Here is a 17,050-nt window from a genome sequence, read left to right on the forward strand (position 1 = left end):
TTCAATATATTCTCTCCTTTATGCCATACAAAATTTTTGTCATTGAATGCATATACGTCCATAATGCATAAAACAATTCACTTTCAAAAAGAAAAATGTGTTCAATACTTACACAACTCATGAACCAAACCTCCATTTAAACATGAAACCGCATGTCTTAAATATGATGATTTGTTGTAAGGCCAAAATTATGACTTACTATTGAACACAGTAACAATACTGTTGCATATTTCCTGGAATCGATTTCTTATAATAGTGCTGCAATTTAGGGCAGAACAATAAAAAGCATGGTAATAAACCCCAGTTAATCATCTTTGTTTATAAATGTTATTAGATGAATACTACTTTGTTACATAAACAATTCGATAAATTATCTTTATTATCAAATACATGTGCAAGACCTTACATGAACTTGGGAGAGCACTAAAATTTTAAACTAAAAATAGTTTCTTTCTCTATAAAAACTGAAATATGTACATTTCCAAGACAGTACACTGCATTCCATTCCATTCATGTAGTATCCTGAGCAGATAACCTGAGATAAATGAACACTATGTGGGAAAACAAAGTAAAAACTGTGGTTAAACTCCTTCATTCTAAGGTAGATGTTTGTATAAGATTCTCATACTTCAAATGACAAAAGACAGAGAGAATATATGGTTTAACCCCTTCCAGTCCAACAATAAAGTGGAGTCAACAACTTATCTTATTCCAGTAGGCACAATGTAGAGTTCAACTTGAGATGCAATTTCACACTGATTCTTTTATTTTACAAGAAATATCCTGCTGTCACTCAGTGGTCATATCTGAAGTCTGCCGTGATAGCAAGAACTTGTATTTGTTTAAGGAAATCGCCTCAAAATGAACTGCATATGAGAATCCAAAGAAAGACCACATTAGTTTACATGCTGGCAGGCAGCTTCCTTCTCTTGTAAATCTGCATTATGGTCTAGGATATGACGGCTAAACAACTGAAAGATGTGGATGGCAAATTAGGTCACCAAATTTTTCCGAGATGTCGAGTGATAATTTCTGCAAAATTTGTTTGGATCAGACTAGTATTCTCCCACAAACACTCAAATATGTACACACATACACAATGGACTGGAAAGCATTAACACGAATTTAGAACTCTGGAATTCTCCAGATCTCAAAAGTCTAAATTGAGGTAAAGGTAATGGCTTAGATCTGTGCACAAATAAATATGTACCATAACACGAAAGTGACATAAGAAATATTGCTAAAAGATTAAGTAAAATACCACATACTGAGCACTACTGATGCATGGTGCCATATTTTAACCTTTATCAACCGTGTGTCATGTCACGAGTGTGGTCCATCTGGCCACGCACCATTCTATGCAAACTACTAAACCGTTAACCCCAGAGCGTGGCGGACAGCCCTGCAGTACAGAGATTTAAATCTCCTATTCCTGTACGATAAACGTTAAAGTATACGTTTTAGTGCTGCATAATGCTCTTCTGAATCAATATTATATGTAATGGGGATGGAGAAACTTTTGTATTGATGAAAAATTTAATTTATCATAGGTTACCTGTTTCCACATAAATTAACACTAACATACAAATTTTGTGACTATGTCCGACAGAAATGCTCGACGATCGCAGTCCTACAAAACTGATGTGCAACTGTTCATGCTTTTAGCAATAAACAATTTGCCTTAAAAAAAATGCCAGTACCAGTTCAAATAGTCATTATATGTTTACCAACTTTAACAACTAAATGTAGCACTAAGTTAACTCTGTCACCCCATTATTACTTGGAGGATGATGATTATTAATGGCACTGTGACTACTGCTGGCTGATATCGTAGTCTGCAGAAAGTCTTCCAACATACCAGCCAAACAATGACGCTTGAATCTTAAAGATTCGTGAATGATTTCTTTGAGCAACGTTACTCGCACATCCAAACCGCCTTTAATGTTCTGAAGATGAGTAAACAAAGGAGCAAAATCTGAAAAGAAAAGTATAAAATTAATGTTCATATCACTGTATACCCATTTGTTGTGTTTAATTTGAATTAATTTTCATATTTAATGATACAAAATCTGAAAAAAGGTTTGTTCTCAAAGATTTGTCCCAAATAAACAGGGGTCCGCAGTGGCCGCGCGGTCTGAGGCGTGGGCCTTGTGCCGCTTGGTCGCTGGGACCGTGGGTTCGAATCCCACTCAAGCCATGGATGTTTGTCCGCATCTTTCTGCGTTGTGCTGTCCTGTGTACAGGTAGAGGCCTTGCGACGGGCCGATCCCTCGTCCAAGGAGTCCTACCAAAATGTCTATAGATCAAGCCTACGAAAAAGTTGGGTCCTGCAGTGCTCAGGCACTTGAAGAACGGGTCGTTACCAGTATCCCAAATAAACAGCTGCCCCAATTAACTGGAATCTACTGTATCTAACGAACCAACTGACCATCAAAACGATCATACAGACACTGAAGTAAAGTGGAGGTTTTGAATACAGTAAAGTAACAATTCAAGGATACTCATAATTTAGGTTTACAAACTTCTCCCATTGAGATTTTTCAAATGCAACTATTTTTTGGAACCCTGAATTTTTAATTAATTGCAAACTTCCCTCTAAACCATACTTCATTTTTGTGTGAGTACATAAAATCAATTGCTGTTATGCGTTTTCAGATAAAACAAATGCAACGCATACTTACTCTTTCCCGGCCGTCTGACTTCCTTGTATGCCAACATCCGTACATGAAGATTGTGTTTCTTTATCTCTGCAATTTCCTGTTTACTAAGCTCAATGTTTGTAGGAATGGCACTAGTTGCCGTCATATTTGCTTGGTTTCCATCACCAACATGGTTACTACTGATTTCGGCGAGAACCACAGACAGCCTTCGATCTTCGCTCTCAACATGATTACCCATTGCAGGGCTCAGAGGAGGAGACAAGCTGTTGAAATGTGTCACATGATTGGAGAGTGGTTCTAAATGGGGTGGGGCTGAATCTTGAGGCGGTGGAGATGGGGATCGCGGTCTAAAATCTGCGATGGATCCACCATGAGACATAATACCGTCAACTGGAAAGGAAAGAAGCAACTACAGATCATACTTATTAATATACCTTAAAATGTACAAGACATCAAAATTACAGCGCTCTAACAAAGAGACCTCAATGATACGATGATGTTGAGCGTGTTTTTAGGCAAGATGATCCACAGACTCAGTTTACAATTTGAACAACATGCTTCAGAACATTCTACAGAGGAGGAGAAAGTTAAAACAACAACTAAATTTACAGATGGAACAATGCCATATTCCCTGATAATGGAGACACAAAGCGTCTCCGAAACATCACACTTTTATTCCAAACTGACGTGGTCAATCACGCAAGATTTCATCACATTTATTATTGCAAAAGCTTCAAGTCATACGTGAAAGAAATTCAGCTGCACATGTCCTCCGAGATCCACATCTAACAGGACTGCACATAGTATATATAAGTTTGTAAACTTCCTGTGTCCAACTCACCCATATCTCCATTCACCATGGTTAACTTTGGTGGTTCTGAACCTTCTGAATCGGGGGCTGTCACTAGTACCTCCCCTCTGCCAGATTCTATGGATGTTCCATTGGCAGTGACTGGGATCAGTAAAGGGGGAGGTGGGTCTGGTGAATACCACACAGGACTGTGACTAGGCGAGGAACTCGAAGAGTGAAGGGGGGATGACGGGGGAGATGGTGAATTTGGCCTTCTTACAACCACATGTCGTGGAATTGGCCCAGGTTTGCGTTTACTTGGGGGTCGTGGAGAAGATGGGTCCATCTGAGACGCGTTACGTTTCGTTCCACTTCTGTGACCACCGGTGCCCCCGTGCGTTCCACTTCCTCCACCAACTGGATCGATATCGGCCTCGTCTACCATCATTCGCTACACGAAGGGCATAAAGGGTAAGAAAACCATATTTTCTCTTCCTATAAAGTTGAAGACACACAATATATGAATAAACCTGGCACACATCTTAATTAAGCATAAAATCATAAACTTACCTTGTCTATTTTGAACGGATTTCCGAACATATGCTGTCGAACAGGCGCCGATTCGATTTCGCGAAGCTGAGGCTGCATACGTTTCAGGTACTCTTGGTAATTGCCCATTTGACTCACTGGCATGCTGTGTGCAAAGTCTATGGAATATAACAACAAAGAGCAATCCGATTACGTGAGATACAGTAAAAACCTGAAACTGTGACATGGCCATGCAGTGTTCACTCTTAATGTGGGTTTTTCATGGTACTATCGCAATCGTACAAACATTTCAGGAATAATACAAAAATGTTACATAACTAGAAAAAACTCTTACCATCATCTACTAGTTTTGTGTGAGACAGCGCTGGCTGAAGAAAATTTGCTCTCATCCGTACTACTTGATCCAGTAGGCAACGACGTGGGATGTCAAATGGATTGCGGTAACTCTGCTTACCCTTCTGGCAATGTCCACGCATCAAACCAACCACAAATCCACCAAACTCATTCAGCTGTTCCCGCAAGGATGTAAACTTATCTATGAAAAGTAAAAATAAATATAAAACAATGAAGTCTTCATACAGTCACTGCCCAAATGTACGAAAGAGACTCAAAATTTTAGAAAGCATATGGAAGAAAAACTGGTTAAATTACAATGGCACGAAATGATCTTAAGACTGTGTGTGTTCGCCTACCGACTATGCTAGAAACGTGGCTTTAAATACTGATGACAAATAAAACTTAAGATTTAGTATGAAAATCCACACAAGGCGCCTTCAACACCGACCTTAACATCGGCTAAGAACCGGATATGACCTTTGATGTCCTGTGCGTTGAAAAAAATCTCAAACATTCAAAACACATTCCAGAAACAAAGGAATACAAACAACATAATATACAAAACAAGTACATTAGAAAAAGAACGAAAGACAAGTTGGCAACAGAAAACAACATTAGAAACACTTACGATAAAGTCAATGACATATAATAACTGGAACAAAAATTCTGAGCCATCAGTAAAAACGATTCCTCAGTAATATTTCGGTAGAACGAAAGTTTTGAATCATCATCATCTGGCTCAAGAATTATGCAATTTCATTATCCCTAACCGCATTTATAAGATGGTTTTGCCACTTTTGTACCTGCACCTTGTCGTGGTGGTGGGGCTTGAGTACCTCAGTGACCCCAAGAGCTACTAGTATGGCCTCCTTAGCCAGATTGGTCGAGGGGGAGAGGTCAGACTAAGACAGGTATCCTGGTCCTCCAGGTTGGGGGTTGGTCGCAAGGCTAACAACCTTGCACCGTGAAAAGGAAGATGTTTCGAAACCTCGATCAAAGCCTCGGACAGACGGACCTAACAGAGGACCGAATGGAAGAGGAGAATTGAGGAGGCCACGGACCGAATACGGACCGGAGAGCCATATAAGAAGTATCTGCATTAATATGGAAAAATGTAGAGTAAAACGTGCCCAGCTGACTGGTTGTATTAGAAAGTCAGATTTTCTTTAAATGCCAATGTGTAAATGCACTATTTTCCAAACCATGGGAAAAAGAACCCTTGAGCATCAATAACTAAAGTAAACTAAAAGTAGAGACAGAAGAAACACACCCAATCAAACGAGGGATAAAATGTACCTTGTAGTAAGGGATGAGAAACAAGGTCTTTTTTGAGAGGGGACCTGGGTGACACTCTAACTCCTTCCGTTATGGCGGACGATCCACCAGCAGACTTCCCGCTGCTGCCCGAGGAGAGAGGTGGAGGTTTACTCCCCACTTCATTGCACAGACGATCAAACTCCATTTTGGCCTGATTCTTCAAGCGCTTCAAGTAGTTCAGGACACTGTAGCTGAGGGAGTTGTCCAAAGTGTCTGGAATGAGCGACTGAGACAGACTACCTTGAGCTCCCATCCGCGTCAGGGCTCTTCTCAGGGCCTAATTCACATATGAAGAACTTCTTCAGATTTTGAAGTAGAAAAAGAACATGAAATGTAAAGTAAATGATTATATTATATTAAAGAAAAGAAATAAATAAACCCTGTTAAAACACATTTGATTAGTTTAATTCGTAAAGCATTTACATGAGTTTATAAAAGGAAGAAAATGATGCACTTGAATATTATACCTCATACTGATTTTTTAAATTCAATATTTCCAATCCACGCAGCAAGACTAAAAGTTAGCACTAGAAGCTGTTATTTCGCCTTTTACATGTCCTACCTTTTAAACCCGACAAATAAAATATAATTGATGCACTATCAATGAATGTTGTGTCAGCGGATTTTACATCAATGAACATACGCATATACTATTCACTGATGAATGCATCTACTTTTTCTTTATCCCAAGCGTATAACTACGTACAGCATGTGAGCCGTAGTAGCAAAAAATTGGGAATGATTCATAAAATCAACCATGATTTATTTGAAAATCAAGATCTATGACAAACACCCTATCAAGTCTTGGGTTACGTATGTTGGGACTAAGTGGAGTTTCTACACAACAAAATTTCTAAAAATGCATAAGCATTGGTTATTTAATGATACTGTTTCAACAGCTGAAGTTATATAGCGTTAAATGCGATGGGAAGGTGACAATGAATGGTGAGCAAGGAAATTCCACAAAATACTTCAGTCAGGATACCCACTAATCATCAAGCCACAATTTGAATGTACTCGATATTAAATATAACTTCTTAACCGTTCACATAACTGGACTTTCGATTTTGAATTTTCAGCAGCTCACCCCTGCATAATATGCCGGCATTGTCCTCAAGTAGTTCTGGAACTGGGTACGCCATTCACTGGTAGGTTTCAGGCGATGGACTTTGAAGAGCTCCTCCAGAAGAGGCAACAGCACTGGATAGTTGTACGGCATCACGAACAGATTCACGCACGTCAAGTTTGTACTGGCCTTCAGATATCCAAATGGGTGGCCCACTTCTGAGTTCTTATAGCTGTTTGCAACGAAAACCTGAACGGAAGAAGACGCCATTTTAATAACTGCATACATCTTAGAAATGATTTACTTTGTGGCACCTGCACCTTGTCGTGGGGCTTGAGTACCTCTGTGACCCCAAGAGCTACTGGTAGGGCCTCCGTAGCCAGATTGGTCGAGGGGGTGAGGTCAGACTAAGACAGGTACCCTGGTCCTCCAGGTTGGGGGTTGGTCGCAAGGCTAACAACCTTGCACCGTAAAAAGGAAGATGTTTCAAAACCTCGATCAAAGCCTCGGACAGACGGCCCTAACAGAGGACCGAAAGGAAGAGGAGAATTGAGGAGGCCATGGACTGAATACGGACCGGAGAGCCATAGAAGAAGAAGAAGACTTTGTAGTTTGTTAACTATAAATTGCAGACAGCATAAATTAGGAGGATTTTGAGGTTTTCATGGCGGTGAGTCAAAAAATAGCTGTCTTCTGGGCTGCCTCCTTCATCAGGGCTTTGATCATGGAGGCAGAAAGGTCCTCTGAAATAAACAACTACCAGACTACACTGCACTACAACCAATCATAAATCAAGCTGTGGACCACTGGTTTCTAAACACAGACTTAAAATATAAATGCAATATATGAAAATCTTAACTATCGGTACAACAATTTGTAAAGTTACCTGCCAACACACTGTGGGTTGTTTACGAGCCAAGATAAACTGAGTAAGGGGACTTGGCTCCATCTCATACTTGTCAAAAGGCAGATTCTCAATTACCATCGGTTCCTGACTTGTGCATGTGAATTTCACGTTGGGATGTGCTGAGCGTGGCGGCTATAACAAACACATTAATCATCATTCCACAAATAAACTCCACAGACTTCTTTATATCACCAGAATTTTATTTATATTATATGAATTTCATAGAATCTTGATGATGTAATTTTTATATATAATTACTTTTCTTAATAAGTGTCTGAGAGCTGCAGGCAGCATTTACAAATGGCTAGCTCGTCCTCAAAGTGTTAAGATAGCTGAATAAACTGTTAAGTCACCATATCAATGTAAGACTTACCAATGACGAGGAACTGAGATCGGGCCAAAATGATTCTGGAATAGGCCAGAATCCAACGGCAAAACCCTTCTGTGCTGAGCGTGGCACATAAATAAGGCGCCTACACGCGTGCCAGGCTGTACTATTACCCGCTGACAAGGAACTAACTATGTTATTGCTCGGGACACCATTATTCAAACGCGCCTGTTAAATAAGAACAACACATACATAGAAATCACATCGCCTTTCGGCAGCTGCCACTACTGATGAGTTACGAGTACCTTGCACTTCTTAAGTCAGTGTGCGACTTCTTCTCAAAGTTATATTATATTCTTAGTCATCAGAAATACACTTTCTTCAATATTTTATCAGTAGAACGAAAGTTTTAATCAACATCACGTAACTAAGGCACTGCAAAATCAATATTCTGAACTAAAGCCGCATTTACGAGACCATGTACAAGTGATATTAATTACGTTCTTAAAACGGAAGGAAAGTTTACAACATGTCGATCAAGATTTGAGGTTTTCATGAAGGTGGAAATGACAGCGTTAGACTTCTGAGTTGCGACGCCATACATTTTGCAGTAAGTCACAAAAATATTTCACTCTTCCTGGATACAGGCCGTCACTAAGTGGTATCCCCAAGAATGTTGCATAACGCTGAACTCACGCAATGATATTGCTGTCCTTCTATTCGCAAGAGTTAACTTGAACACCGGGAAAGAAAATTCCTTTGTGGTACATGAAGGAGATTATATGCTAGAAATTTCCAGTTCTTCTCTTACGTCTGCATTAATTTCAAGAGCGTAGAAACTGCAAGAATACTTACCCCATTATTCCTTATAATGCTGTCTTCTTCTGCTGATAGACTGTAGTCCTTATCCGATTCATTATCATTTCCTTTACCCTCTGAATCATTATCAACAGCAGTCGCATCTGAATCAGATTTTGTTCCTGTATATGAGAATATAACAGTAACTCAAAAAAGAAAGCCGGGAAACAAAACACGGTTATCAGCTACAGTATTCTGAGATCTTCAGAAACGCGAGCTCTTCATTATAATTTCAGCAGAACGAAAGTTTCAAATTAGCATCATGAGATATCAGAAACAAGCCAAACTCTCTAAACACAAAGCCCATCTAAATAGTATTTAAACATTCAGTCCGTACCTCAAAGAAAATGCAACATTTCACCGCTATGAAGATGAGACGGCTAATACTGCTTAGGGAAATGAATATTATTTACTCTGAAAATCACACAAAACACGCACATACACTCACTGGGCAAATACAGAGTTACCGACTGTTAAAGCAGGGACGTATAGAGAAACATCGTGAATAAAACACCGACAGCTTTTTACCTTCAGATGTAACTGGCGGTGGATCTGGACCAATTTTCTCGAAGTTGATCACTACTCCACTTTGAACTTTTTGCACCAGACTGTCTATGCACTGCATCAGCATACGATGTGACGTAATGCAATACGACCTCCCTGAAAAAAACCAAAATAGAGAAATACAATCCGCAACACGTTTAGTTACCGACTGATAGCGCCCTCATCACTTTTCTTCCTGTAACTCACGTAAAATAAATAAAATAATGGGTTTTGTTTGTTTCTTGAGTGACTTATCTTCAAAATATTAACCTACGAGTTACATTTTCACTGAACCAAGCAATAAAACAGCACTTAATTTAATAACTTTTAATGTCAAACTTCATTATTCATTAGTTAAATAGAACTAAAAAAAAAAACCACATGACAGAAAAATCATTTTACAAAAACAACTTATTCAAGAAGAATAAACACGTAAGTGCTTCTCATTACATTGTATCTCTATACAAGACTTACTGATGTATTACCTCCAGTGACTTCACACATTGCATCAATGGGAGAACCATCACTTGGCACCAGTCCAACGTCACGGTCTAACGCGGGCGTTCCAGAAAGTCGCAGAACAAGCGAAAACAGTCGCTGGTCCCAACGGAACGGTTCGCGCGTAAGTTCCGAACCAGGTATTGGCGAGTGCATTGGCAAATTAAACTGAAACATAATTACCAACTCCGGTAAAGTTTATTTATGATAATAATTTTTATGTCATAGCTTCGAAGGTTTCTGGAGCGTCGTATCAGAATTTCTTCCCAATGACAATATCACTCTCAGCATTTGGGACATAAAAATCTCAATGCTGTCATAAAAAACATCCCCAAATTTCAAAATAGTACCTACTGCAATATATAATTTTGTCTCCCAAGTTTTGAGGCACTGCCATTTATATGTAACATAATGGAATGTTTCCAAAGTATTTAATTCCTCTGCACGGAACCCTTTATTACATATACAAAAGTGTTGTCGTGGATACCCTCCACTCAGTACAAGCACATGACATTTCCTCCCAGATATTAATGCCAATCACATTCCCCCTCTAAATTTCATTCCTGAACACTTCACACTCCAGAAACCTTCTTCAACTCTGATGGACCGATCTCGTAACCACGACAACTGTTGCCACCACAAACTGTGCCTGCCAAGCACAAAATATAACAAATGTAATTAATTTTAAAATAGCGAAATAAAACTCTGATGTTCCTGCATAAATGACCATGTTCCAAAACAAATTAACCCCGTCCTCAAAGCACCTAACAAACAGATCAATTTCCACTTGTCTCCGTCCTCCACCATTGGACCCTGCAATTACCTCTTCCACTTAACCTTCATCGCAACGGACTACAAAGGATTAACGTGTTCTATACTTACTCTATCCTTTTAAGACAGAGAACCCAAAAGTGAGAATTGAGGTTGTCATGGCAGTGAAGATAACAACGTTGTTCTGAGTCGTGGTGCCATGCAAATTCGTAGGTAGATACCAACATTTCGGAGCAACATACTGTCTCCATCTTGAGTCCTGAAGATGAAGATAGTAAGTACACCGTGTTTCAAAAATAGCTTCACAACTTCACAGGAGAATATAAATTTATTTAAAGGACGTGCACAATATTTTTAAATGCACAAATTTATCCAAACACATCAAGTTTCATGCACATAAACTGTAGTATCGAAAACCGCCACCATGAGCGCTCCCAGCCCCTTCTTTTACATGGAGAAGACCATTACCGGCATTGTGTATCTGGACATGCTCCAACAGTTCCTCATTCCTCAACTCGACGAAGATGACCAGGAAGGACGCATTCACTTCCAGCAAGACGGTGCACCCCTTCATTACCTCGGAGAAGTGCGCGAGTACCTCAACCGTTTCCCAGGTCAGTGGGTTGGTCGGGCCGCACCTATAGCACGGCCACCTCGTTCCCCAGATCTAACACCTTTAGATTTTTTCTTGTGGGGATTTGTTAAAGATCGAGTGTACGTGCCACCATTACCTGCAAATGTGGCTGAACTCCGAACTCGAATTACCGCCGCAGTTGCTGAAGTGACACCGGAGATGCTACACAGCGCATCGCAAGATATTGACTACAGATGGGACGTCTGCCGCATAACAAATGGAAGTCGCATTGAACCATAAAAATCCGATGGACATAAAACTTGAAGTGTTTGACTACATTTCTATGTTCTGAAATTATACGTTTCTCCCATCAGTTCACCAATATCTCGCCCTCAAGTTGTAAAGCTACTTTTTGAAACACGCTGCATATTTCTATTTACCAGAGTCCACATGGTGCCACAAGCCAGAAGAACATCAGAGTATTTTAATTTTTCAACCGGTGAGAAACCACATTTCATAAAGTGGCCACACTTAGTAAATAGGTTAAGGGTCCAGGCTAGACTCACCAGCCAGCCAAACAGCCAGGTAGAAACTGTAAATTAGCCTCCAGGCAACCCTGCTGTGAAGCCAGCCAGTCTAATCCTCTAGGCCAGTGATTGACTATTGCAATTATGAGAAAGACTTTCACCACTGGAACATAACATTTCTAGTCAGTGTATTCTTGCATATCATATGCCCTCTGTGAGAGGTAAAAGCTGCAGCTTTCTGGTTCTTACATCAATACGGTTGTGGAGCCCTTACTCTGTTACACGGCCGCCTTCTCTCGTCAGTCTATCATTTCATTAAACCCTTTGCCGGACTCACTGCAGTACAAAACACATTCAGATCGTCCTTCAAATCTTACCTCTGTCCTAGTACATTTCAGAGGATTCTTTTTTAAATAATGGGTATCACCGATCAATGCCGTGCTGGTAACTCAGTGGATGGCAAAGAGTTAAGTTGTTTTTGAAGTTCATTTCTTTATACCAAGCTGTGATATGACCAAAACCAAATGTAATATAAAGGTCAAATATTTAGTGTGCACCCTTTCATAACAAATAACAGAGGAAAATGCATGATTCAGTAAGAGCACCAGTTCCGATTCTTCACAAGTTTCTTCCTTGTTAACTCGAGAATGCTACACGACAAACGTTTGTTCGTCACATATCTGCTATATACCGGGACTTTGAGGCAAGGTTCTCCCACCACCTGCTCATTACAAATCATTGCAAAGATTACGCCTTATTTTCACGTGCTAGATCATGGAAGTTACTTAAGTATGTAAGATTTGAGGTTTTCACAGCGGTGAGTATGAAGATTTCTGCCTTCTGGGTTGTTGCGCCGTGTAGTCTGGTAGATGTTAACCAACGTTTCAGAGGTCATACTGCCTCCGTCATCAGGGTGATGAAACGTTGGTTGACATCGACCAGACTACACAACGCAACAAGCAGGGAAGACAGAAATCTTCGAAGTTACTTAACTCTGTTGCATGAACTGAAAGTTTACGTGCAGTATAACTGAGGATCATCTTAGGATTTTTACAGATACAGGACCTATTTTTCACTTAGGAGCAAAAAGGACACACATATATATGATTACACATGACGAGTTGAATGGGATATTAAATGGAAACACTCAGTTTATCCTCGAGAGACAACAGTGACTAGCTAGGGAAGGGCTCCCCAGTTATTTTAAATGAAGACAATTCAAAGATATTTTGAATAGACGGTGACACCGCTTGCATTTCTGTGCCTGAACTAAATACAATTACATAGAAAAAGAATTGAATGATGCAGCAGATATCTGGAAGTTGCTTCAGCTGGCACCACGGTGGCTTACACAATACACAACGGCACTTCTGGGTATGTACGCTAATGAATCTTTGAGAGTAATGTGTCTAGTTCAGGGGTTCTCAAACATTTTGTGCCTTATATAAAAGTCCAGTACCCCATTCGAAAGAAACTTAAAAAGAAAAAGTACATTTCTATTGCCGACAGAAAAGAAAGTATTATTAGTAGTGGTTATATTAATTTTAAATGCAGAACGTAAACTAATTTATGGTTGCAAGAAGGTACCAGTACCACAAATTGAGAACCACTGGTCTAGTTCATCAGTACCAAACATTCACTTTCATGCTTCGGTAATTAACATAAGGTTTTGGTAACAATCAATATTTTGGACAAACACTCAACTTACAAAACAAGTAAATTTCCCAAATTAATCCTGATTACTAATGTCTCATTCATTACCTGAAGGTTAAAAGTATAACAAGAATAGTAATAAAATTTTATGAAGTACATTCTTGCCACTACGGTGACAGACGACTGACATCTAATTAACTCACATCCTCCTGAACCCCGGCACTATTTGACAGTTTCCCACCGTCCGTGATGACGACGATGACAGACGGCTCGAGGAAGTACGGACAGCGACCCTGACCATAAGTGTCAATACCAGTTTGCATTCTATTGATATTGAGGACATCAAACGCATGTTTCAGAGCCGCACCCATCGTCGTCATTCCAACACACTGCAGATTCTTCAGCTCGTTCATAAACGTAGCTAAATTTTCTTTCCAACCCGCCTAAAATACAAAACAAATATATAAACTATTTGTCGAATCAAAGGTTTAAGTCTCACACGTCTATAAAAACACAAGGTCGAGCACAAAATGTTGGCACATTTAGAACATTGATAAAAATCAAAACCATTTATTTAAAAGTTATTATAAATCTGTTATGGTCTTGTGTAATTCCAGGAAACGTCTAGAATGCATGCCACAAACTGGTAATGTGACATTAAGTTTCCTGTTTTCAGCCATTCCATAATACCACGTCAGTAACTCGAATGTCACAACAGCTTTTGGCCTCTTGGTCTCCGGACCTTAATCCATGTTACTTTTTCTTGTAGGGTTTCATCAAAGAGAAATTATTTCTAAAGAAACCATGCAAACTCACAGATGTGAGAGCCAAGGCTGTCCAGTTGTACAAAGAGATTACTAATGACATGCGTACACATTTCCATGAAGTTGCTCAACTAAATGGTGGTTACAATGAACAAATGTTTAACTGAATACATTTCTCAAGAAATTCTCTGTCAGGATCTATAAATGTTGTTAAAATTTTATGCTTAAATTAATTATTTTTGGAAAATATTCATGTGTCGACATTTCGTGCACCATCCCGTTTCCAGAACAATGTAATGTGCGTGGTATTTCTTTAATGGCATTGTCAGAAGCTTGAAAAACTGAGGAAAACCATGAAAACGCTCGGCCAGGATTGCCGGTCTCTGGGTGGAGATCCGAGTATATACATAAATAAAAACAAATGGCAGTCTGCTTTTCATAAGCCAAAGACATTACCAAGGATACTCATACGAGTAACCGCAATGAAAACCACTGTGAAGGATATGACGGCAGATGTCTGGTCACAGATGTAGTAAAAATCTGCAGATGTTACGGTTCTTAGGGCTTTTTCTAAAATACCGTCGGCAGTAGCAAAAAAGAGGGACATGGAAACATGTACGAAGTTCTCAAGCAGTTTCTGGGCATGAGAGCTCCTTCCTAATTAGTTAAGTGGTCCCACACTTTCCACTATTGGCCCTTTCTGAGACAGTTTCCAATAAAAAATTAGACCACCTACTTAAACACCAATTCATAGACAGGTGGAGTTTTATTTATGGTTGTGTTTAGACTTATTCTGAAAACCGAAAACATCAACCTGAACGTCACATGTATGTTTGGAATTAGTTACATAAATTAATAATTAATGCAAGGATATTAAATCTGATGTGTTAATGAGCACAAATTTGTCTACATTTCCAATGAAACTGCTAATGTTTAAAAGTTAACGTTTTATTTCAAGTATAAATTTTATTAACTTTAACTCCCACAAAAAAATTTAATCCAAAAACCAGCACCTACGTACACAATGCCTGCACCCTCCGACTACATCGTCTTATTGTTTTTTATTGTGGATATTCACGAAACTTAATTCCTTTCAACATTCCAAATACCAACAACAACAATAACTATAACAATAAATAAACAACTTTGGAAGCGGTAAACAATGACTGCGCTCACTCATTGTCAATTCCCACAAGTCACTGGGGGGGTGCTCCCCGGGCTAAAAAAACTTAACGTAATATATATTTCGCATAGCATTAACAATGATAAAGTTCCTTTACAAAAATCTTCGCTAGTTGTATGGATCTGAATGCGCAGCAGTTCCTCATATTCCACAGAAAAATGTAAAACCAACAGTAAAAAAGGTTCTGCGCCAAAATAAAAACAATAAATTAGGGGTATCGCTCAAATTTGTCAACAGAAAATTTTCACTTACCTTAATATTAGCGGGCGGATCTTCAAAAGTTAATAACATGTATCTATCGCCTCTACTTTCAGGAGATCTCTGACGAACCTACGAAATAAATAAAACGGTGTATCATGCCTTTAGATATTTCCTAATGACAACGTTACCAACAATTTCGCGAACGTAATTCACCGTAAAATTTCACATACCTTAACGAACGTTTCTACTGCTCCCTTAGCAACATCGAGCAATGTTGGGCGTCCACCCAAATATGCTCTCTGATTCATAGATGCAGAGGTATCTATTAGAAAAACTATTATAGTCATTTCGAATATCGGTCTATGGTCTTCCTACATGTAATACAAAAACTGCACTTAGGGGCCAAATACTGGAAAACCCACCACTTCATCTACTCGCAAACTGCATGCAACCGAACCACAGCTGCCTAGTCAAGCAGCTGAGAGCCTAAAACGCCACGAAGACTCACACCACGTGACCACCTTCGCCATGATTGGTAGCGTAAAGAGGGGTCGTATAAACATTTTCATATCGTTCTTATACAGCTACGAGAACATGATACAAGATAATCAGCGTACACGAATTACTGAAAATGTTTATCACAGTGTATGTCCCTTCTTTAATGTGCGCACATGAAGCTGAAACCTCGAGCTTTAGAAGTGTCTTATCGAATATGTGGAGACGGTCCCTCCCAATGGTGTATTACCACTTTGTCTCCTCTCTGATGAAAGCACTTTTGGCAATAACAGCACGTACATTAAATACAAACGCAGTACATAAAGTAAAATAAAGTAAAACGAAACCGCAGATCCATACTCCTAGCACGTTCCTCACTCTCACACAACCGCTTTGTTCCTTTTAACATTTAACAAAGAAGTAGTTCGACGTTTCCCACAATTCCGTTCGTCTTATGACGACACCTTTCGAAAGGAGACATATAGCGGTAAATTGTTTGAATGTATATAACTTAGGTACACAGGAAATGAAGCCAGAGTAACAGCAAAACTGTTCATAAGTTACACTATGAAAGCAGTTTTCAAAATATCTAACACTTTAGAAACACACACATCACCCAAACGACCCTTTTCCTACAGAGCGTAGGTTTGAAGTAAGATAACGCGAATATATACAGTCTGTCCGCGGTAATAACAGTAACAAATCTGGTTTCTCAGATTATATTCCATTTATGGCGCACTCATGTCAGCCTGGAAGATACCCTGGAAATTCTTAATTTACAAATACAGGACCATATTTCAATATACAGAAGTACTTACCGATGCCAACTGCGACACCTGTACTCCAGTATCTGAACTATTGATACAATTATCATCACTAGATGTCAACAGCAACACCGGTACTTTAAATCCTCTTTCTCTGACCAGTTAAGGCTATACATCATTCTACTTATCGATACTACAAAGAATTTGAGTCGACGCACGCAGTTTACTGATTTTAATAACCCTGAAAATCTGTGTACTCCTCCAAT

General features: G+C 39.3%; 1 protein-coding gene across 3 annotated transcripts; it reads right to left on the reverse strand.

Moving 5' to 3' along the window:
* Positions 1 to 354: 354 nt before the first annotated feature.
* On the reverse strand, positions 355 to 16,491 carry IntS6 (integrator complex subunit 6). 3 transcript variants are annotated; one of them, XM_087347054.1, is made up of 15 exons: positions 15,756 to 16,491; positions 15,577 to 15,654; positions 13,581 to 13,820; positions 9,840 to 10,020; positions 9,340 to 9,471; positions 8,809 to 8,933; positions 7,999 to 8,181; positions 7,605 to 7,757; positions 6,740 to 6,967; positions 5,632 to 5,929; positions 4,334 to 4,534; positions 4,021 to 4,157; positions 3,502 to 3,901; positions 2,682 to 3,050; positions 355 to 1,975 (listed from the first exon to the last, which is right to left on the reverse strand). In XM_087347054.1, exons 1-15 carry the CDS (start codon positions 15,870 to 15,872, stop codon positions 1,752 to 1,754), a joined length of 3,066 nt encoding a protein of 1,021 aa, XP_087203180.1. In that variant the 5' UTR covers positions 15,873 to 16,491; the 3' UTR covers positions 355 to 1,751. The 3 variants fall into 3 exon arrangements, with proteins under 3 accessions (XP_087203180.1, XP_087203181.1, XP_087203182.1); XM_087347055.1 differs by lacking the exons at positions 15,577 to 15,654; positions 15,756 to 16,491 and adding an exon at positions 15,163 to 15,255; XM_087347056.1 differs by lacking the exons at positions 13,581 to 13,820; positions 15,577 to 15,654; positions 15,756 to 16,491 and adding an exon at positions 11,764 to 11,886.
* Between the last annotated feature and the right edge of the window lie 559 nt (positions 16,492 to 17,050).

Source organism: Zootermopsis nevadensis, unplaced genomic scaffold (genome assembly GCF_977971745.1).
Source record: "Zootermopsis nevadensis isolate Lab colony 2312 unplaced genomic scaffold, Znev_1.0 Znev_ptg000011l, whole genome shotgun sequence".
NCBI lineage: Eukaryota > Metazoa > Arthropoda > Insecta > Blattodea > Termopsidae > Zootermopsis > Zootermopsis nevadensis.